This window comes from Odontesthes bonariensis, chromosome 8 (assembly GCF_027942865.1).
Source record: "Odontesthes bonariensis isolate fOdoBon6 chromosome 8, fOdoBon6.hap1, whole genome shotgun sequence".
Taxonomy (NCBI): Eukaryota; Metazoa; Chordata; class Actinopteri; order Atheriniformes; family Atherinopsidae; genus Odontesthes; species Odontesthes bonariensis.
In genome coordinates, this window is record NC_134513.1 from 1,796,544 (window position 1) to 1,819,458 (window position 22,915).

General features: G+C 44.5%; 1 protein-coding gene across 6 annotated transcripts in view; it reads left to right on the plus strand.

Moving 5' to 3' along the window:
* The window catches only part of lrmp (lymphoid-restricted membrane protein), a 45,586-nt gene that overhangs the window by 12,168 nt on the left and 10,503 nt on the right, over positions 1-22,915 (plus strand). For all 6 annotated transcript variants that reach the window (XM_075471282.1, XM_075471283.1, XM_075471285.1 and 3 more), the window contains exons 9-30: positions 519-569; positions 662-739; positions 859-915; positions 1,009-1,068; positions 2,641-2,705; positions 2,816-2,909; positions 5,210-5,353; positions 5,638-5,739; positions 7,617-7,768; positions 10,148-10,259; positions 11,164-11,446; positions 13,591-13,634; positions 15,640-15,739; positions 17,275-17,455; positions 18,969-19,056; positions 21,274-21,317; positions 21,406-21,482; positions 21,598-21,734; positions 22,131-22,206; positions 22,320-22,353; positions 22,436-22,463; positions 22,690-22,830. In XM_075471282.1, coding sequence (XP_075327397.1) covers positions 519-569; positions 662-739; positions 859-915; positions 1,009-1,068; positions 2,641-2,705; positions 2,816-2,909; positions 5,210-5,353; positions 5,638-5,739; positions 7,617-7,768; positions 10,148-10,259; positions 11,164-11,446; positions 13,591-13,634; positions 15,640-15,739; positions 17,275-17,455; positions 18,969-19,056; positions 21,274-21,317; positions 21,406-21,482; positions 21,598-21,734; positions 22,131-22,206; positions 22,320-22,353; positions 22,436-22,463; positions 22,690-22,830 — 2,148 coding nt within the window. The remainder of the gene's footprint in view (positions 1-518; positions 570-661; positions 740-858; positions 916-1,008; positions 1,069-2,640; positions 2,706-2,815; positions 2,910-5,209; positions 5,354-5,637; positions 5,740-7,616; positions 7,769-10,147; positions 10,260-11,163; positions 11,447-13,590; positions 13,635-15,639; positions 15,740-17,274; positions 17,456-18,968; positions 19,057-21,273; positions 21,318-21,405; positions 21,483-21,597; positions 21,735-22,130; positions 22,207-22,319; positions 22,354-22,435; positions 22,464-22,689; positions 22,831-22,915) is intronic.

Below are 22,915 nucleotides of genomic sequence, written 5' to 3' on the forward strand. Positions count from 1 at the left end.
TCTGCCAATGGAACTAGTGAAAATCGGCTTGTCAAGATTTCTTGAAATAAAATGTGATATTTAGGACTTTTGAGATAAAAGTGATCTTGAAATTAGCTTAAAAACCTCTTCAAATGTAAAAAAAAAAGCTTGTTTCATGTGATATGTGCCTCAAAACAATTTGTTTTCAAGACTTTTTCATTTAACAAGATATTCCAGATGTATTGTCTTAAAACAAGTCCCTATATCTGGCTGAAATGGAACTTGTTAGGCAGTTGTGTCTGATATTAAGTGTAATGAGATATTTGGACTAGAAATGAGACAAATATACTTGGTAAGACTTTGATTTTTTTCCAGTGTGAAATATGTGGTCAGGAGAACTGTTGGTTTATATGTGAAATATAAAGGTTTGTGAAGCTCTAACTGAGCCAGGTGTGTGTACTCTGCCTCAGGTGTTTTTATTCACCACTCAGAGTGTAACGGAGCAGAACATGGGGACGTTTCCTTTGATTCTCAGTATTGATTCATTTGGGTTTCAGGAGAAGGAAAACCAGAGTCTCATTTCCAAGATCGCGTCTCTTCAGGAGGAGGTACTGCGCCGCCTTAAATCAATGAGCTCGCTCTTTTCGGGCGTCACCGCTGCCCTCTAACACCAATCTGCTCTGTTCTGATGCCTCCTCAGAACTTCAGGATCACCATGGAGACGGACGAGCTTCAGAAGAAGATAAAGGAGCTTTTGGACATCAACGGGGAGCTTCAGGTTTGTCCAGAATTCTTATCGGTGCTTTGATGCGCCTGCTTTTATTTCTCAGGTGACCTCCTGTGATGAAAACAGTTTGTGTGAACGCTGTCCTCTGCTTCCTTTAACTGCTGCATCAGGTGCAGATTCACTCTTGTGACGCTCTCATCGGTGAAAAGGAATCGGTTATATTAGAGGTCGGCTCCTTGTGTATTTTCATAAATAGATATTAGCATTTTAGCTTGTAAGTGCTGAGGCGGATGCAGCTAACTCGCTGTGACCTCCTGCAGAAAGGCCGGCAGGTGGAGGAGCTGAAGGCGGCGCTGGAGGAGTACTCTGCCATCACAGAGGTCAGTCTGCTCAACTCTCACCAGCTCACTGGCTTCATGTTTGGGTTTTTTTGCCACATTATTTTTATTTTCAGTTTTTAACACTTTTACACACAGCCTTTACATTTGTATATCTTCATTCAACTTCCATACAAAAAGTTGCTGCATTTGTTTAAAGACGAGTAAAAGTAAAACACTCAAAACAAGGATGCTCCTCCTGTTAAGCTCGACCCGGAGTATGTTCCGGCTGAGATCATCAGGTGCTACTTTATTAAGTGTTCCTAGGATGGAATATAAAAAGACGGGTGAAGCTGCTTTCTGTTTTTATGCACCAAAAATCTGGAACTCTCTATCAGTCAACAGATATTACAAACTTTAAAAAGCAGCTAAAAACACATCTATACACCCTCGCCTTCTACTAGTTTTATGGATTCTATTATTATTACTATTATTACTATTTGTATATTGCATTTGTTGTTTCTCTATTTTGTTGTTCTTGTGATTGTTTTACTTTATTTACTTTGTCTATTGATCTTATTTGTAAAGCACTTTGAGCTACATTTTATGTATGAAAGGTGCTATATAAATAAATGTATTATTATTATTATTTATTATATTAACCGAGGTGATAATCTATATACAAACAAGTATTATTAATAAATGAAAAATAAGACGCAAATATAGAGAAAACATACAAATCTTACAGGGTCAGGATCTGCATTGCCCACAAAGATTAGTCATCCACTTCTTCATCTGTTAAATCCTTAATGCAGCTGATGCTCCACATGTCTTCAGATAATCACCGTTTAGCCTTTAATATGCAAGTTATTCTCTCTAATAATAAATAAATGTATATATATTTTTTTTTTATTGATTTATTTAAATTTATTTAGTCATTTATTATTATTATTTAGCAGTATAATTTTTATTAGAATTTGTATTATTATTGTTAATATACAATCATTGTAAATATTAATAATTTTTTTGAGCTTCTTGACTAATTTGAATTTCCCCCATTGGGGGATGAATAAAGTATTTTTCTATTCTCTAATGGAAGGCTTGCTAACATCTGTCTTATCCACTGAGTAGTTACTCGGGTCTACAGATCTTTTTCCACAATAATGCAACACATTTCTTGTTATAAAGCAAGCTGAGGTCCATAAATGCTTCATTCCTACTATGGTTATGTTTCTCTGGGTATATGCTCAACAAAAAAAGTTTAGGGTCCAATACGATTTGTTTTGAAATAATCCTCTCGACTGTAGCTCTTACCTCTTCCCAGAGTGTTTTAATCTTTCTGCATTGTTCCTCTGGATTCCATACATCTGGTACATTTCTATTATATCTATTTAAATCTATTGGAGTTACAGATGTCCGCATTAACCATTTGTACTGTATAAGTTTAAGATGTGAGTTTATAGACTTCTAATTGCAAGTCTTTCTCTCCTTTGACATCAGAACAGTTTTCTGTCAGCTGAAGTTTGGTTGTTGGGTCTGTTTGTGGGAAATGAAGCAGCTGCCGTCCCTGTAACGCAGATCTGACAGGGTTGGCTGTAAATAATCTGTCGTGGTGTTATCTGTTGTTGACTCCAGCTGCTGAGGGGGGAAAAGAGCAAGCTGGAGAACCAGATGCAGATGATCCTCCCAGACCTGGCCGGGTAGGTGAACCAGGCCCGGAACGTCCAAGCTGAGGGTTTTATAACCACTCGAAGCCTGAGTTCTATTAAAAAAGAATCTATTGTAAGTCCTGTTCTCCTGTTTCTCACAGGGCTAGTCTGTCTTTTACTGGGGCCTACAGGTTGAACCAGGCCAGCTTAGGATCCCTACAAACAGAACTGGCTCTGGCTACGTCACCACTGGAGGTCAGTGTCTGTTACTGTGGGACTGGGGGGGTTCAGAGGTCAGAGGTCGTGATGGAAAGGCTTTCTTTCTCTATACAGCAGTGTTTCCCAACCTTTTTTTGGCCTGAGTACCCCCTCACACATACAACACGTGCGATGATTCTCCAAAAGTAGAGCAACACAGTGGTTATTACATGAAAAGCATTTTATTTAATATCCTTAACTTGAACATAAAATTCTCAGGCTTTCTCTCTTTTTTTTTTTAACCTCAGTTGAATTCAACATAAGAATAAAAAACATTTTCTTGAAATATAAATAATTAACCAAAATAGTATAAATACTAAATCAAAATAATCTTCCTTTGTTATCTAACTTAAACAAGTAACATTTCTCTTTTTTTTTTAAGAATACATGAACAGGCCTAACTCATGTAACATTCATCACAAAACTGGAGTCTCCTTCATAAACAGTCCTCCAGAAAAGTGCTTTTTAATAGTTAATATCTGAAACAAAACCTTTATCAAAATACTATATAAAAGAAGATTTATCTTCTTTAAAATTGTATTAAATAAATAGCATATTACTAAATTCCACAGCAGACAGTATTTTGTCCACATATGACGAGCTTGGGACTAAATACTTTTGTGTGAGCCTGGGAAACACTGCTATAGAAAATGAATCCCTCTGATACATCCTCTCATTATTATTAGGGACTATTGTATCTGCAGGAGTTCTTTCTTCTTATTCTTTGCAAAAGGTGCTCAAACTTTTGAAATTTTGCGAGCGCCACCTGCCAGTCGACGACATGAAAGAATCTAAACTTTATATTTTTGGGAGTCGCTCATTGACTCTGTAGCGCCCCCTACGATGCATGAAAATGCTCCCCGCATTGGGATTAGTTTCGCATTGGACAACAAAATTTGGTACACTCATTCATCATGCCCAGACGCACAAAAAAGTCTCATGCCGCCATGGTTCCATGGCCCCAGAAAGGCGGCCATTTTGGATGGAAATGGCATTTTTGTGCCGATTCCACGCCTTGCATAAGATCGAACTCCTCCTACAGATTTAAAGGCTGATTCTTACTCGGCGCGACCTCGCTCATACTAGCTGGTCGCAAATGGCGCAAACGGTCACGTGTCCCAAAATTCCGCCACGCCCCCCGTCGCAAGCTAGAAAATCCTCGCGCGGCGCAAGGGCGCGCACACAACTTTTTTTCTGACTTCACGCGCGCTCAACCGGAAACAGCTGACCAAGAAAAAGAAAAAATGAACACTGCAGAGACCGCGGTGACCGAGAGGGTGCGCCTCTACAAACATCTGTACGACACGTCTATGAAGTCACACTGGGACAACGTTTGACAAAGTTCGTCTTGTTGCAAAGGACGAACATTCCACCTTCTCTTCTGTTTTTGCCGCAGCCGCTTAGCTCTGAGATACAATCAGTTCTACACCCAGAGTAAATTCATTCCGCATCAGATGTGCCAGCCTCTGCTGACGTGACACCACAGGTGGCATTGTGTATGCTTTCTTCGTATGCTTTTCAGCTTGTTTCCTCAACAGTGACGCTCGCTGGTCTGGAGAGAACTGCAAATGTTATACTCGGCGCAAACTGCGCTTATGAGCTGAAGGAACTGTGAAGGGGCTGGCGCTTTCGATGACGTCATTAATGGTTCTCGAGCCAGAACAGTTGCGCGTTTGCGCCGAGTATGAATCAGCCTTAATGCTACAGACTTCAAACTTGGCCAGGTTACTCTTAAGACATGGGGGGGGGGGGGATTCATTGGGCAACTTTTTCAAGTTGGGAGGAAGTGTTTTAATGACTTTAGTTCCAGCTATATTTCTACATGCAACCCTGAACAAAAATGATGAAATGGCCACGCTTCATTCAGAAATAAATAAACACAGATATGACACACAACAGTTTTTAATAGCTGGACATTCTGGCTTTTTAAAACGTACTTAAAGAAAAGAAATAAGTCGGTACTTAGTTGTAGCTCCTTTCTTCTCTTTAGGGAACGACCAACATATTTCCACATAATCCCTTCGATATTTTCTTTTTCCACTGACGTTTTTCCTATTTCTTATCGTTCAGCCAGGTACAAGAACTCTCTTTTAGCTCATTAGACTCAGGAACAGAGGCTGCAAGGTGTTCCTGTAATGTTTTCCTCACATTAGAATGATTCCATATGTTTTGCTCTACCCGATCTGTGGAAAAATGTTGTGTTTTTACAAGTTTTACAGACCAAAATCCCTTCTGCTAACGGATAACCATGTTTAAAGTATCTTTTATTGAGGTGGAAGTGTTGCCCTTATGCACAGGCTGCCCATGGACTTGAACATCTGGCCAGTATGAGCTCGGCTTCGCCGCTGGATGAGACGTTGGACCGGGAGGTGCTGCTGATGCTGCAGGGACCCAGCCCGGAGCACCTGGCCCTGGAGTTCAGGAGCCTCCTCAACAAACTGGTAATCCAGAGGGATTATGCACCAAACCCTGAGTAGAACTGATATTAGATGGGAGGCGCCCACTCCTGATTTATGTTTTTAAGAAGATAAGTTTCCTTTTACCCGAAGAGACTCGGGCTAAACTGTCAGAAGTGTCTAAAGCTGCGTCTGTGGGAGCAGATGATGAAACAAAGCAAAAGTGTAGGCGTAAACCGTCACATTGTGTTTATGGTGTTACTTCATTGTTTATCCAGATGAGGCATGATTATCAGACTTTAACAACCGACTCCTTCTTTTTCTCCCAGAAACGGGATTTCAGGGAAGAACCCAGCTCGGTCTTATCCACGCTGCAGAGCTCGCTGGGTGACCACATCCACCCGGGTGGCAGCATGGACGCCGGTCTTCAGGTCGCATACTTTTACCCCCACATTGCATTTTAAATCAAATCAAACTTATTTACATAGCACATTTCATGTACAAACAATTCAAAGTGCTTCACATAAAACAAAAGCATTGCAGCAGGGAGTGTGAGAAGCATTAAAAATACATAAAAGAATATAAAGAGAAACAAATAAAATCATTTAAATGAATTTAAAAAGCCTGTTAGCCTATCCTCACATATAAGTTGCATATTTATAGCGCACTCGGCTTTTAAAGGCAAATAAAGCCACATTTGAATGTCAGTTTGTCCCTAAACACTCAAACCTGAGGCCTTCTCCCCTGTACTGCAGGTCTCTGTAGAGTAGCAGCTCAGAAATGTTAGAAAGTGGAGGTGAACAGGCTCACAGCTCCACAAAACCGTGCAGTAAGGTGTCTCATCAGGGGAGTTTAGGTGTGTTTCTGTGAGTGTGAGACAGAAGTCTGAGCTGATGAGTGTTTCCAAGCTGAATAATCACGTTCTGTTGTTGGCTAGGGATGCGAATCGAGAACCGGTTCCCAGTGTTTCAATTCCTTGGAATCGTTTTGGCGATTTTGCAAACGATTCCCTTATCGATTCCAGTGGGCGCGAATGACGTCACAGCGCAACGTTGCGTGGCGAGTCCAGCGCAGCCAGCAGCCAACAGTAAACATGGCGCCCAAGCGGTACAAACGCTCGAAAGTTTGGTTCCACATCCCTAAAAAAGACGACAACAGGGCAACTTGCAAAGTGAATATTTCACCAAAGGGAGGAAATACTACCAACATGCAATAACTATGAATGAATGTCGCGTTTTCGATCCGCTCCGGACTAACGTTGGTGAATCCGAACCCAGCAACGTTAGCAACGTTAGCATGTCCTCGGCTAACACTGCAGGTAACTAACTAACTAACACTGCCTATCATGTTAGCACCATTTGCCTGATTGTAAAAGCTGCTGTTAGTAACGGTTAAGGTTAAATGAATGCCTTCTCAGGCATTACATTTAGATGAAATCATGAGAGACAGAGCCTGACTGGCTCAGAGCCAGAGGCCGGTGGTACTACCCCCAGTTCACCTCTACCTCCAGCTTCTCCTTTCACCAGAGCAGGAAGAGTTAAATTACCCAGGCCAGGATAGACCAATGTGGACCTCACCGTTGTTGGGTTTGTGAGGTCACGACTCGTGTTACTTCTAAACTAAACAAAGTTGATGCTAATCGACCGGTTTGTTGTCCTTTTTCTCCAAATGAGAATCGATAAGGGAACCGACAAAGAACCGAATCGTTAAGCAGAATCGAAAATGGAATCGTAAAAATCTGATCAGTTCCCATCCCTATTGTTGGCTGACGTCTGAAAATGCCCGCAGAACGATGTTTGGGATGCCCTGCTTTCGCCTTTAAATCTGCAGAGAGACATTTCAGTGCACGGGTTTTTTGATATGAATCATAAATTATATAACATGATCCTCCTCTCCCTCCACCTGTTGCACTTTTCCTCCACTCTATCTGCTTTTTTCCTTCCTCCCACCCACGGTTTCTCCTCTCCAGAGATCTCTTATGTAACTCTGACAGGCGCCCCATCCGAGCGGCGCCGTTTAGTCAGCGCTGCACCGTGAACACGGCCCACTCCCCTCCTCCCTCACGCTCCCCCCCCCCTCCTGTATTGTTGCCACTCTGCATTCATTAGCCACGTACCGCCATGCAGCACTAAACACTCCAAATGAGACAGAAATCATTAATAGACCCGAGCTCCAACAGAACGAGCAGAACAGGTTGGCTGTGAGCTGCAGATTTTGTGTCGGGTGTTAAAACTTTTCGGAGACACCCGGCCGTTCGGGCGACCTTTCCCCCGGGCGGGAGGCTGACCCTCTGCCTCGTCTTTCACAGACCGCGCAGGCCGAGCTGGACGCCAGGACGGCAGACTGGGCCGTCAGCCTGGACCAGCTGGCCCGGTACACAGACTCGCTGGAAAAGGAGCTGATCAAAGTGGCCAGCAACATGAGGAGATCCCGAACTGAGATCCTCCACCTGTCGGTCAGGTGAGTAGATCTGCCATGCTGATTGGTCTGTTGGGAATGTGTGAGTGCTCGAACACTTTGTGTTGGTAACAGAAGATTAGAAGAAGAGGCCACCTGGAGCTCTTTCAGGATTGGTTGAGTCACTCTTTAAGCAAGGCGATGTCATACTAACACCTCTGAGTTGGACACTGGAAGCTGAAGCTGACAGAAGTTAAAGGGACAGTTCGCCTCTTCTGACATGAAGCTGTATCACATCCCATATCAGCAGCATCATTTCTGAACATCTTCTTACCCCCTGCTGCGTCCTGTGAGCAGAGTTCCAGCCTCGTTTTGGTGTTGATGAAGGTAGTCCGGCTAGTTGGCTGGGGTTTAAAAAATAAAGCCTTTTGCTTCTCAGAACAATATGCGTTCAACAGAGTAATACATTTGCATCACAAAATGGTTCTCCAGGAAAAAGTCTGACCTCACAATCAGGGCCGGCCCAAGCCTTTATGGGGCCTTAAGCAGAATTTCATTTGGGGCCCCCCTACCATCACCTCAGCTCCAGATGCCTCATTATTCCACAGGCTACACTGTTCTGTGTGTAACGGACCCACAATCATTAGCATTATTTGTAATCATCTTACATTATACAGGTGTCATTCTTGTTTTTAACCTTAAAGGCACAATGTGCGATTTTTATGTCATTTTGAAGTGTATTGCATACAAAAAACACCTATACATACCATAAGAGTGTGCAGAAATAATCCTACTGGCATGTCCTAACCAAAGTTTATACGCAGCATAGCTGAGTTTTACTGCAGAATTAGCATGCTAAACTGATAGCGCCGGACCGGCCGGACCGGCAGTTTTTCTGGCCAGGAGGTGGCGATATAGAGTAAAATCAACCTCCGTTCAACCCCAGGCAGGAGAAGAACTAGAAGAAGAGCCTGCTCTGAGGAGGAGTGAGTGGGGTGGGGGCGGGGCCAGCGCCAGACCAGCGATGTCTTCTACTGCCTGGGGTTGAACGGAGGTTGATTTTACTCTATATCGCCACCTCCTGGCCAGAAATCGCACATTGTGCCTTTAAAGGGATAGCAAACTCATAAATATGGTTTAATTAACTTCCACATAAAGAGTGATGTATAAGTATGGCTCATTAATTTAACTGTTTGAAAGTAACATCAGCAGGCTGGAGACTGCATTTATAGTAAACACGTTAAATAGTTTCATTTCTTTCAGATGTGCAATGGTGTGCAAAATGTTCAAAATACAAATTTAAAATGGAATCAAATGACATTCACATAATCTTACAGAAAAATAAAGTTGTAATCACAATTATATACTTAAATAATAAATACAATACTTAAATAATTTTGCCCATCGGTGGCAGCAGCCAACAGGAGGCATAAATTAACCTAGTATTAGTATTTTGTCAAAATTAATAAAAAAAAAATTTTCTGGTGTAATACAATTTCGTTTAAATTATTCAATGTTATTTTAATTTCATGTATATATGTACTTTTTTATCACAACGTCTCGGTGCTCTCTGGGGCCCCCTGGTGGCGTGGGGGCCCTAAGCGACCGCGTAGTTGGCATATGCCTTGGGCCGGCTCTGCTCACAATCGCTTGGCCCCATTTTCTCTAAACGATGTTGCTGATATGGGATGTCATACAGCTTCATGTCACAAGAGGCGAACTGTCCCTTTAAGGTCACCCTGTTATCTGGCTAGCTTAGCTGAACTTTCAGGTTGATTCAAGCGGATCTGCGTCAGCTTGTTTGGGTGCTTTGTGTTCCAAGATGTTTACTCCTACACGAGCCTGAATGAATTCACAAAGAGCTTTATTAATGCCCATAAATGACACCACGCGCTGCTCAGTGTCAGACCGCCACAGGTGTTTCTGAGCAGCGTGACCCCACAAGCTGCTGCTCTGTCTCAGTTGGCTGCTCAGTTGTGCTAACTGGGGGAAAGGCCGGTTAGTCATTCCGACCTTAATGGCCCTAAAAGGCCCGCCTCACTAAGTTTGGGTTTGAGCCGTCCCAGGATCTTAATGTGTGTGTGTGTGGAAGGATTTTCCTTGTTCTGTTTTTGGATGTGTGTTCATGGAGACGGACGTCTCCTTCAGATGGATAAAAGGGCCGGACTGGTGCTGCATCGCCCCAGAGAGGGAGCGCTGCTGAGGCTGAGGGGATCATATAGACTGTAGAGATCATAGCTTTTGTCCAGGAGATATTTTAGGTTGGATCTAAAGACGGTGGTCACCCTGGGCAACAGAATGGGACGCTGCATGGGCCTGCGGACTGGGTACACCACGTCCACCCCGCTCTCATTTAGGATCCCCGTGCATGGATTTTCTAAGTGGGATGATGCTTGCGCCACGCTTGTGTTGAAACTGTAAATAATAAAGTTTGTGTTGCAGGGTGCAGGAGCAGGAGAACCAGAAGCGGCAGCTGAGCGAGGAGCTGGAGCAGCTGAGGACGCCTCAGGACAGCAGAGAGGCCTCCTGCCAGACTCCTGCACCGGAGGAGGAGGTCTGAGGCTCCATCCTGCTCACATTTCTAACCCTGCGTTGCTTACTGCAGAAACTACTTGTAGAAATTAACTTTTATTCTTAATCTACAATAATTTGACTGACTTTATGATCATGATGCACATTTTTTTTGAGACTTGACTTGGCAAACGGAGGATAAACGGTCTTACCAAGTATATTTGTCTCATTTCTAGTCAAAATATCTCATTACACTTAATATAAGACACAACTGCCTAACAAGCACCATTTCAGCCAGATATAGGGACTTGTTTTAATACAATACATCTGGAATATCTTGTTAAATGAAAAAGTCTTGAAAACAAATTGTTTTGAGTCGGATTTCACATGAAACAAGCTTTTTTTTTCATTTGAAGAGGTTTTTAAGCTAATTTCAAGATCACTTTTATCTCAAAAGTCCCAAATATCACATTTTATTTCAAGAAATCTTGACAAGCCGAATTTCACTAGTTCCATTGGCAGATTTTTTGCTTATTTCAAGCAAAACGTCTTTTATTTGTTGTTTTTTTACTTATTTTTGGAGGGGCATTTTTTCCAGCGTTTGCTTGGTGAGCATTCAGACAGATGGAGTATCTGGTAGAGAAGCGCCAAGCGTGAGTGGTGTTGGCGGATGAAGTGGACACGTGCACCCACGTGCACCCAAACTGATCAGACCACACACCTACACACCGATCAGAACTCAGGACGCACCAATGAACAGCACTAATGTTGAAGAAAAAAAAAGCTCTTTGCTTTGAATTCTAGATTTCCAGGCAGGAACCAGGCAGTTCTTCAGCTTTTAATCTGAAACCTTCAGTTTATTTTTTTAACAGGCCAGTGTTCTGGCCTTAAATGGGTCACATGCAGCAGTATTTAACCTGAGTGATATTGTTTTTGTTTGTTTTTAGCCTGGAGCGGACTTGGACTGGGATGAGGACTTTGCTCTCCAGGACTTCTTGAGGAGCGATCCGGCAGAGAGGATCTGCTGGGCTCAGGATGGGCGATGGGACGGCAGAGCTGCAGAAACAGCCGACAGATTAACGGACAGAGGTGGAGAGGAGGACGGGGAGGAGAGGTGGACGGTGGTGGAGACAGCAGCAGGAGGAGGAGAAGTGAGGGACGCATCGACTCCTCTGTCTGCCGGTGCTGTGGAGGCCCAAAGTGGACCGGGTGCAGAGGGAGGAGGTCCAGGTATTTCATTTAGATTTCATTTAAACACACGTGTGCCTTTTATTTTATTCATTTATGCTTTTTATGATGTAGATGTTCTTTTTTTTTTTTTAAATGGCTGTTAGCGGGTTAGATGTTAACGGTTGTTTCAGGGAAAGCTGAGATCTTTGAGACATTAAAGAGTTAAACTGCTGTGGCCAACGGCACCAATAACAGGCTCATCCCTGCTTTGGGGGGTCTTCATTAAGCTGCTGATATTCAGTCTGCACCCAAAGGATTCCTGCGCACACCAGAACTTTTATAGATGTAGTTGGATATTTTCAGCTGTTCAGCTTCAGATCTTCTCAGTTGGATTAACAGTAAAAATTAGCCTTGTTTTAGCATTGGGCATCACAACAGTCGGCTGATGCATCCTTATTTTCTTATAAGGGCATTAAAATCTCAAATTAAAAGTATAATTTCCCAGTTAAAATTACAATTGAAACCTTATTTTCACTTTTATTTCTTTTAAATTAGTTTAATCAATCATTTTTGCTTCAGAATTCTTTCTACAAACGTTTACAAATCCATATAATTCCTCTTCTGAGGAGAGCTGTGTCGATGAAAGTCAAAGAAGCCGTTTATGAGGCAGAAAAAGCAGAATAAAACCATCAGAGACATGGGTCAAACCTTTAGGACCACCAGCATCAGCTGTCTGGAAGATCATGAAGAAGAAAGAACGCACAGGTGAGCTCTGTGATCAGAGGGAGGCCGAGGAAGCCAGAAGAACCCTCAAAGGCCCGTCCAACAGATCAGAACCATCTTCAGGAGGCAGCTGTGTCTCTGTCAGAGACGACTGTCCACAGAAGACTTCATGAGCACAAACACAGAGGCTACATGCTACATGCTAACCGCTAGTTAGCCACAGAAACACAGAGGCTACGCTGCTACATGCTAACCACTAGTTAGCCACAGAAACACAGAGGCTACATGCTAACCGCTAGTTAGCCACAGAAACACAGAGGCTACGCTGCTACATGCTAACAGCTAGTTAGCGACAGAAACACAGAGGCTACGCTGCTACATGCTAACCGCTAGTTAGCCACAGAAACAGAGGCTAAGCTGCTACATGCTAACAGCTAGTTAGCCACAGAAACACAGAGGCTACGCTGCTACATGCTAACAGCTAGTTAGCCACAGAAACAGGATGGACACGTCACAGTTTGGCAGAAAGTCCTTAAAGGAGCTGCAGAGTTCTGGAAAAAGGTGTTCTGGGCAGACCGGACCCAGATGAACCTACATCAGAGTGATGGCAGGAAGAAAGTGTGGAGACCAACAGGAAGAGATCCAGAGCAGAGCAGCTCCTCTGTTAGGCACGGTGGTGGGGGTGTTATGGTGTGGGCACGTGTGGCTGCCACAGGTACCGGCTCACTGATCTGCTCTCATTGGACGGAGCTTCATCCTGCAACAAGATAATGATCCCAAACATCCTGCTGAGCAGCAGCAGAGTTTCTCAGAGCTGAAACATGGCCGAGCCGGTCGGCTGATTCACATCCAGCTGAGCCGGCCTTCTGTGGGCTGAAGGAGAAGCTTAAAGGGACAAACTGAGGGCTAAAGATGGCTGCTGTAATGGAGCCGCCATCACTCTGTCCCACACAGTATGGAGCCTGAAATAAGAAGTGTTGTAACGTCTACATGATGGAGCTGAGAGGTAGGAAAAAGACTTTAAATTAAAGAGGAATGTGACTTAAATCAGTCTGAGGAGCAGAGGGAGATGGGACTCTGTCCCAAACGTTATGGGGGGGCTGTATGCTTCTGAAGCCTCTGTGGCCCTGGAAGCAGACCCCTGCCTTCTATGGTTCTTGTGCCTCTAAAGATTTTGTGTGTGTGTCCCATCACAGCTTGAAAAATCCTCTTCTCCTTAAGGTCCTTCTATGGCCAGGTGGACGAGTGGTCCGAGGTGGTGGGGTGGGCTCAGTAATCCCCAAACCTCTGCCTGCATGAGTGGCCTGCGAGCAGAGAGACCGAAAATAAGTGTGAATGTGGCGTTTTGACCCCTCTGACCCTCCATCCGCTCAGAGACGGATTCCCCTTTTATAGCGAAGCATCAACCCGAGCCTTTGGGCTCCAGATGTTCCTTCATTTCTTTCTAATTCCTCTTTTCTCTTTCTCATTTTCATGGTCAGACTGCACAGAAACGGAGCAGGAGGTCAGCTGTCCGCCTCGGCAGGTAAATAAATCCTGGAAATGAAATTATTCTGGAATAGGATGAGCTGCATTTACAGTAAGAGATGCTCATCTTTCTTTTTCTTTTTTTTTTTGGAGTGGGGCTCGTTGTAGTGATTTACATTAAAGACTTTATTCTGAAACGTGAGATTCACTAAAGTTAAACTTTTACCAGATGACAGACTCGGTGTTCAGCGTCTCATAGATTAAAATGATCAGGGAGTAAATGCATCCACAGTACCCCGGGCATCAGATGTGCAGGAAGCAGCAAAAAACAAATTTCATGATGCAAACAAAACGCGGCTGCTGTTGCCGGGAATAGCCGTGCATTTTTAGCGCACGTGGGATAAGGAAGTAGGAAGTTTTTCAAACTGTTTGACAGATTGAGCCCACATTTATCTGCTGTGGCATCAGTGTTAATGGAACACAATGTTTCCCTCCTGATGAGTAACCTGCTCTGGTTTTCACACTTGCCTCATGCTTTTGTTTCACTTCTACAGTCATGCTGCTGTATGTGAAACTCTTCGTTTAGCATTTCAAACCGTCATAACCACCATCAGCAGCTGCTGGGATTGACCGTCTCAGCTGACAATAAATCTAATGTAAATGTACTTTATTTCTACAGCCCTTTACAGACGATCCTTACGGTGTACCAAAGTGCTTTACAGCAGGTAATAAATAAAGAGAAGAAGAAGTAAAAACAAATAAAAACAACAAAAGAACAGTGAAAGCAATAAAATACAAGGCCCACACTGGAAAAAATCAGTCTTACCAAGTATATTTGTCTCATTTCTAGTTAAAATATCTCATTACACTTAATATAAGACACAACTGCCTAACAAGTTCTATTTCAGCCAGATATAGGGACTTGTTTTAATACAATACATCTGGAATATCTTAAATGAAATAAAATGACGTGAAAAAGTCTTGAAAACAAATTGTTTTGAGTCGGATTTCATATGAAACAAGCTTTTTTTACATTTGAAGAGGTTTTTAAGCTAATTTCAAGATCACTTTTATCTCAAAAGTCCTAAATATCACATTTTATTTCAAGAAATCTTGACAAGCTGATTTTCACTAGTTCCATTGGCAGGTTTATTTATTTTTATTTTATTATTTTTTTTTTTTTTTGCTTATTTCAAGCAAAAACGTCTTTTATTTGTTGTTTATTTACTTATTTTTGGAGGGGCATTTTTTCCAGTCCAGGTCAGAAATGAGACGCAGCTGGACGGGGGGCTTATTCCAGAGCCTGGGGGCAGCTTTGGGAAAAGGCTCGCTCACCCCAGGGTTTGTATTCTGACCTGGGCACTTCCAGCAGAAACTGATCTGCTGACCTCAGAGCTCTGCCAGGACTGTTAAAAGCTCAGATAAATACGACGGGCCGAGGCCGTTAAGAGCTTTAAAAACCAACATTAAAAGTTTAAAATCAGTTCTGTAAAGGACAGGAAGCCGATGGAGGGAGTTAAGAACAGGAGTGATGTGCACACGTCTGTTGGTGTTGGTTAAAGACGGGCAGCAGCGTTCTGCACCAGCTGAAGGAATGTGCGACGTAATATATTAAACCCGTAATGCCGCCGTCTTCTTTCTGTCCTCGCTTAGCGTTTACTTTCCATTCTCCAACCAAATAGCTTCTCACACGTCCTGGTTCAGAGCTCGCCGCCTGCTTCCTTGTTTGTGATGAAACCTTAAAGTTCACTCTGAGGTTAAAGGAAAAAGAAGAAGCTCTAATCTCTGATGAGTCATGGTAAATGTTGTGCTTTCTGCTCACTTGTTCGGATGAATTCGTGCCACTGGAGCTGTTAGCAGTGTGATGGGGGTGTTTGCTGAAGATGACAGTAATGTGGGGGGGCTGATGGGCAGCTGCTTTGTGCTGCTGTCAGCTGTTGGGTTTTATTGTCTTCTTCTGCAACATCCTCACAGGTTTGTTTCTGTTGACTGACTGACCGGCTGTTTGCTCCATGTGTGGGTTGTTTGATCTCCTTTGATTCTTCACGGTGGTGCATTTTCAGGACGAGGCAGCGGTTCCAGCGAGCGCCCACTCACGAGCTGTCGGTGTGAAACACCCGGAGGCCGACGCTCTCCCTGATCCGTCCCGCTCGGAGAGCAACGGTAAGACTCCTGCTGTGAGTTTCACTTTCTGCTGCTGCTCCTCTGCGAGGCGAGTCACTTCCTGACTCACTCGGTGTGATGTTTGTTCAGATGAAGCGGTTCTTGTGAAGGTCAAACTCGTCCCGGTGCAGAGTTCGAGCATCACTTCAGCTGTTCTGTGAAACTTTGGGCGCATTCTGAGCTGTAAATGTACTTTATTTATACTGCCCTTTACAGACGATCCTTACGGTGTACCAAAGTGCTTTACAGCAAAGTGTCATCATACTCCTGGGTATTAAAGCCATCCTAAATAAGCAGGTTTTTAGCCTGGATCTGAAGAGGCCCAGGTCAGGAATAAGACTCAGCTGGACGGGGGGCTTATTCCAGAGCCTGGGGGCAGCTTTGGGAAAAGGCTCGCTCACCCCAGGGTTTGTATTCTGCAGAGATGGGACCAGGTCACACATGTGCAAGTCTCAAGTAATTTTTTCTTGTTCAAGTCAAAGTCAAGTCAGCTTATTATTGCAGTTTTACCTGCAGAATCTGATCTTAATAAAGTGAAAACACAAAGATATAAGTAACTGTCAGTAAACATCATTGGCCAATGTGTCCAACCTGTCCACCCCGTATCATATCAAGCTAACGTTAGCTAACTACCGGCTAGGCTAACAGGATAATATTAGCTAATTTGACAGCACTTACTGGTCAGAATGGATCTTCAGATGACGAACAAAGTTGGAAGTTGTCGTCTGGCTGTCTGAGATGTTGATGCCGCATGTCTTGCACTGAGCTGTTCGTCTTTTGCCGTCAAAATGGTGATTATGAAAGCCGAAGACAACGACTCTCGGTCCCGCTGACATGTTGATGCATATCTGATATGAGTTTATTCTCTCCAATAAACACTAAGGTATGTAGAGAGGGCATGGCTGATTGGCAGGGTAGGGATCCAATCAGGACCTGCGCTCCTACCGGGTAATCCATGTTATTTTTTAAATTAATTTATTAATTTTATATTCAAACTGAAAACATGAACTGAATAACTCTCAAGTCATTCAAGTCATCGCGTCTCAAGTCAAGTGCCGAGTCTTCAACGTCCGAGTCGAGTCTCGAGTCTTTTATTTTTTGTCAAGTCACAAGTCATCAAAACAGCGACTCGAGTCCCCACCTCTGGTGTTCTGACCTGGGCACTTCCAGCAGAAACTGATCTGCTGACCTCAGAGCTCTACCAGGACTGTTAAAAGCTCAGATAAATACGACGGGGCGAGGCCGCTAAGAGCTTTAAAAACAAACATTAAAAGTTTAAAATCAGTTCTATAAAGGACAGGAAGCCGATGGAGGGAGTTAAGAACAGGAGTGATGTGCACACGTCTGTTGGTGTTGGTTAAAGACGGGCAGCAGCGTTCTGCACCAGCTGAAGGCGGCTGAGAGAAGACTGGGAGACGCCCACATAAAGAGCATTAAAACAGTCTGACCTTGAACTTTTTAGGATGGCTTTCTCAAGGTCATGATGACTTAAAAAACATTTAAACTTTTGAAATGTGATTTCTTCTCGGTCTCAGCGGGTGGAGACGTCTCTGAGAGGACGGAGTCCCGCTCCTGTGGTCCGGCACCGTCTCTCAGCACGCCGTCCGACCAGGACCGAACCATCACGTCTGCCGACACCCCCGCCACGGCGGCTGTGATGGTTTCTCACAACGGCTCGTCGAACGGAGCAGATGAGGCTGCTTCCCCGAGTGAGAGGTAACAGTGTTGTATTCTTCTGCTTTACCACAAGAGGGCACCAAAGTAAGGATTCAGTTAACACTTTTTAGTATCGGCACACTTCTCTGATCTGCTGTCATTCCACTCCGATAATGGAAATGAAGTCGTAGAGCTGCGTTGACAGCTGATGATGGTGTACTGGCATGTCGGTAAAAGTCCTGTAATGGCTGATGGAGTTAAGGATGTTGTAATATACAAGCTGGAACCTGTTCCAGTGGGCATATCAGCTGTTTAGTTGGTGTTTGGGTTGTAAAATGACATTACATTACGTTACGGTCATTTTCCAGACGCTTTTATCCAAAGCGACTTACAATAAGTGCGTTCCACATCGGTAGGCAAAAGAACTTGAGGTCCAGAGCCGGCCCAAGGCATATGCCAACTACGCGGTCGCTTAGGGCCCCCACGCCACCAGGGGGCCCCAGAGAGCACCGAGACGTTGTGATAAAAAAGTAAATATATACATGAAATTAAAATAACATTGAATAATTTTAACGAAATTGTATTACACCAGAAAAAAAATAATAATTTTTGACAAAATACTAATACTAGGTTAATTTATGCCTCCTGTTGGCTGCTGCCACCGTTGGGCAAAATTATTTAAGTATTGTATTTATTATTTAAGTATTTAATTGTAATTACAACTTTATTTTTCTGTAAGATAATGTGAATTTCATTTGATTCTATTTTATATTTGGATTTTGAACATTTTGCACACCATTGCACATCTGAAAGAAATGAAACTATTTAACATGTTTACTATAAATGCAGTCTCCAGCCTGCTGATGTTACTTTCAAACAGTTAAATTAATGAGCCATACTTATACATCACTCTTTATGTGGAAGTTAATTAAACCATATTTATGAGTTTGCTATCCCTTTAAGGTTAAAAACAAGAATGACACCTGTATAATGTAAGATGATTACAAATAATGCTAATGACTGTGGGTCCGTTACACACAGAACAGTGTAGCCTGTGGAATAATGAGGCATCTGGAGCTGAGGTGGTGGTAGGGGGGCCCCAAATGAAATTCTGCTTCAGGCCCTATAAAGGCTTGGGCCGGCCCTGTTCAGGTCACAAGAAATCATAAGTGCGTTTCCTTCCAAAACCAAACAGCTAAGAGCAGAACTAGTGCTAGAGTAAGCCTCCAAACTTAAGAAAAATGCCATCATTTATCAGCCTTATGCAGCTTCCTGATCGTTTTCATAGATGTTGTCCAGCCAGTCACAAGTGAAGTCACCATTTTTACCGAGTTTCATCATTTCCATATGACTTTGACCACATTTGGTAGTCAAATGAGCGTGTTCCTGGCTGTGGGAGGGGAGTGGAGGCTGCAAAGTGTCTTCATGGCTTCACGCTTTGCGTTGGCGCAGAGGAAGGCTGCTCCTCGTTTCACGCTGACACGGCCGATCAGACACTCTTATAAGCTGTCAAATGTGTGACTAAAGAAGCAGAAGAGTGGACGGTGCCTGACGGCTGACCTTTTGACCTTAGCGCCCGGCCAACCGGTGAGCACCCCGGGGGAGAAGAAGGGAAAGAAGGCGAGGTGGACGCGAGCGGAGCAGCCATGAGCCGACAGAAGGTTAGTAGCAGAGGGGAAGTGTTGTGATGCGTGAGGGAGTGCAGCTTCCTCTCTTCTCTCTGCCCCCCCTGCTTCCTCTTCCTCTTTCAGACCCACCGGCTCTGTTGTTGGGGGGAGTAGGGGAGTCTTTGAAGGGGGGAGGGGCCTCGGTGGGGTGGGTGTGGCCTGTCCTTTCTGTGAGGGAATCCTCGCTCTGGGCAGAGCGGTGAGGACCAGGATGGTGAAAGTGAGGGGAAGCTCAGGAGCTGTGGAAGGAATGGACGAGCTGTCGGCTTCCCTCTGTTGCCAAAGGCGGCAAGTACTGAAAATGTGATGTTGCTCGTGTTTTAATGTCCGCGTTAACGCTAACGTTCTCGCCAAGTTTGCTTAAAGCTGCTGCAGGTTTTCTGAGAGTGTCGGTTTTTAATCGAATGCAATGAAGAAGAAAACAGGAACTTTGATGTTTCATCAACTGTTCCTTCATTATCTGCAGAATGTTTTAGTTTATTAATCTTCAGAATGAGCTTCTTTCCTGTTCTCTTATTTAACTGTTTCATCAACTGTTCCTTCACATCTGCAGAATGTTTTAGTTTATTAATCTTCAGAATGAGCTTCTTTCCTGTTCTCTTATTTAATTGTTTCGTGATAATCGGCTCCAGAGCAGCACAGACTCTGTTCAGGGTTTCACCAAATGCTCTTTAGCTCTGATCGAAGCCCAGTCGTGAGAGGCTTTGAGCCAAATCAAAGTATTTCTGATGGATCTCCACTAAGTGTTGGCTTTAAAATGAAGGAGCTGAGCCCTCCGTATGGACTCTGTTATTTGAATACATTTAAATTCTGGTTGAACATGTAAATGAAGAAGCCTTCATGGGCCTTTCATCCGGGCTTATCTTGCCTCTTCATTTGGTTTTAGTCAATTCTTTGAGTTCAATATCACTTTACTTTGGGCTGTTATAAAAACCCGGTGATAAAGGTTAATTAGGGACCCTATTGTATCTGTAGGAGTTCTTTCTTCTTATTCTTTGCAAAAGTTGCTCGAAAACTCATGAAATTTTGCGAGCGCCACCTGCCAGTCGACGACATGAAAGAATCTAAACTTTATATTTTTGGGAGTCGCTCATTGACTCTGTAGCGCCCCCTACGATGCATAAAAATGGCCCCCGCATTGGGGTTAGTTTCACGTGGGACGACAAAATTCGGTGCACTCATTCATCATGCCCAGACACACAAAAAAGTCTCAGGCCGCCATGGTCCCACGTCCACAGGAAGGCGGCCATTTTGGATGGAAAGTGCATTTTTGACCGATTCCACGCCTTGCATAAGATCGAACTCGTCCTACAGATTTAATGCTACAGACTTCAAACTTGGCCAGATTACTCTTAAGACATGGGGGGGGGGGGGATTCATGGGGGAACTTTTTCAAACTCTGAACGGTGTGAGCGTGGCCAGGCGGTGAAAATCGTGTGATGGCGTTTGTGATTTGAAAGCCTTATCATCATCTCAAGTTCATGAAACTTGGCACACACGTCCACCCTGACGACCTCGTACGTATGTAAAGGGTATCGTGTGTGGGCGGAGCTAAATGGCTCAGTGGCGCCCCCTAGAAATGTTCAAAAACCCCTCCGCATTGGGGTTATTGTGTGCTCGTACGTACGCAGAGGGTATCGTGCGTGTGGGCAGAGCTGCAGCTCCAGCGTCCAGCGCATGCCCAACATGTGCACATCCAACGTGCGCACACTCGGTCCCGCTCACAGCTGCTTGCAGCTTTCTGGTGATGTTTGAATTCTGACCTTTTTCGGGAGTTTTATTTTCATGTGTTCAGTGGGATAGAAAGGCATCATCATCCCTGTGTCTGAGCAGATAATAAACTCACTATCTGTGGCCCCACCGCTCTGACTCTCACCTCCTTCTGTTGCATTCGTGCATCTGCACCGCTGTATGCGTGCAGTCCGCCTCCACCACTCAGCCCTGTGCCGGTGTTAACCGAGCACACACTCACAGAAGCGCAGAGCTCTCCATGTAGCTCCACATTATATAAGGAGTCAGCCCCGTCTCTCTTCCACGCGCTGTGGAGCTCAGACGCAGTTTCACTGCCATGGGACAGGTACGGCGTTCCATAACGTGTGTGCGTCCTCCTTTTAATCACTGCAAATGTCTTCTAATGTGGGACAGAAAGGAAAAACTGCCTTTTTTTCATCCAATTTCTTCCTTCTGTGCCTTCCTGTTGGGCCATTTCAGAGCCTGAGCCGGAGCCATCCATCGGACAGACCGGCTGAGGACAGGTGAGCGCTTTCTGTGCTTCAGCTTGGATCACTACAGCTAACAGATGTTGGGTTTTTAAAGCTTCTGGTGTGTGTTTGCACTTTGCAGCGCGAGCCTGTTGCCTGTGTTGGTGGAGGAAGAAGAGGCGGTGCAGGGCGGTGCAGCTGCTGCTCGGACCGTGTCGGGTAGGAAGGAAACCTTCGGATGTGAATGCACGGAGCGGCTGGAGGCTTCACTTTGTGTGCAGCTTCTCACATCTATGTGCCACTTTAACCACCCACTCAACAAATCTGCTTTCAGGGACGGAGCAGCTCGTCGGCAGCGGGCCAAACGTCTTCTCCGACAGCAACTCTGTTCAGTCGGCAGCGTCCCTCGTACGCGACAGCCAATCGGGGAGCGGAATGAGCGGCACGACCTCTGACCCCAGCCGTCCAGAGGTGAGTGAGGCCCAAAAGGACAAAAATAAGAAGGATCTGCTGTGCTCTCACAGCAGTTTTAACAGGATACGATCGGAAAAGATATCTGAAAATACCCAGAGCTGATTTGGTGAAAAGCCAAAGTGAAGCAGAGCGGAGATGGTGTCATTAAAATGTGGATTTTCCTGCTCTGTGCGTGTAAAAGGGAGGGAGGGAAGAACCAGATGCACAGTTTGATTTTTAGCTCTGCTCGAGACAGTCTGTGCGAATCGAAGGTGTTTTTAATCCGACATTTGTCTCCATCATGTAAGCTGCAGGAGCAGCATGGATGTGGAGGGGAAAGTTGGAGGGGAGGCAGCGGAGCAGAGCGGGGAAAAGGAGGGGGCCACGTCTGTAATGTTTCTGCACGTTTTACAGGAGCTGACGCACGGCGTGGAGCTCTCTGAGAAGCACCGGACTCAGGATGAGCACAGCGAGACCAGCCAGCAGGAACGTATGTGCAAATATTTCTGCTTTTTGTGTCAAACTGAGTTCTGTTTTACTCGCTCTGAAGTGGAATGATTAACGTGTTGCTCCTCGGTTTACCTGCTGATCGTTTAACTTCAGCTGAGACGCCGGCCTTCGCCGACGACAGGAGCAGGTAAAGATCGTTGGAGCTTTGCCTAAATCCATGATTTAGTGCTTTTCAGAATGCTTTTCTTAATTCATCTCTTTTTCTGCAGCTTGTCCCCCACTGACCAGGAGATTGAGGTATGTACACCTCATCATGACCCTGGAGCCTTTCCCCAGTTATGTAAAGCAGTGTTGTCTTTAACCATAAAAACAAACAGTTGAACAACAAGTTATACTTGATGGCTTTTCTATCAAAGTATTGCACAACACACCCGTTCTACCAGTCTCTGATGAGGAAATACTTCTGTCGTGCGTCTGTGAGACGCTCGCTGCCAAAGTGTCTATCTCCCGTTTTGTATCTCAGGCGGAATTCCAGCGCCTGGCACTTGGGTTCAAATGTGACATGTTCACGCTGGAGAAGAGGCTCCACCTGGAGGAGAGGTCACGGGACCTGGCTGAGGAGAACGTCCGCAGAGAAGTGTCCAGCTGCCAAGGCCTGCTGCAGGTCCGCCGCCAAACCCTCAGCTCCCTGAGAACGGAGCGCTTTATCCCATCTGAGCCGCTTCTTCATGTTTTTACTGCTTTTAATC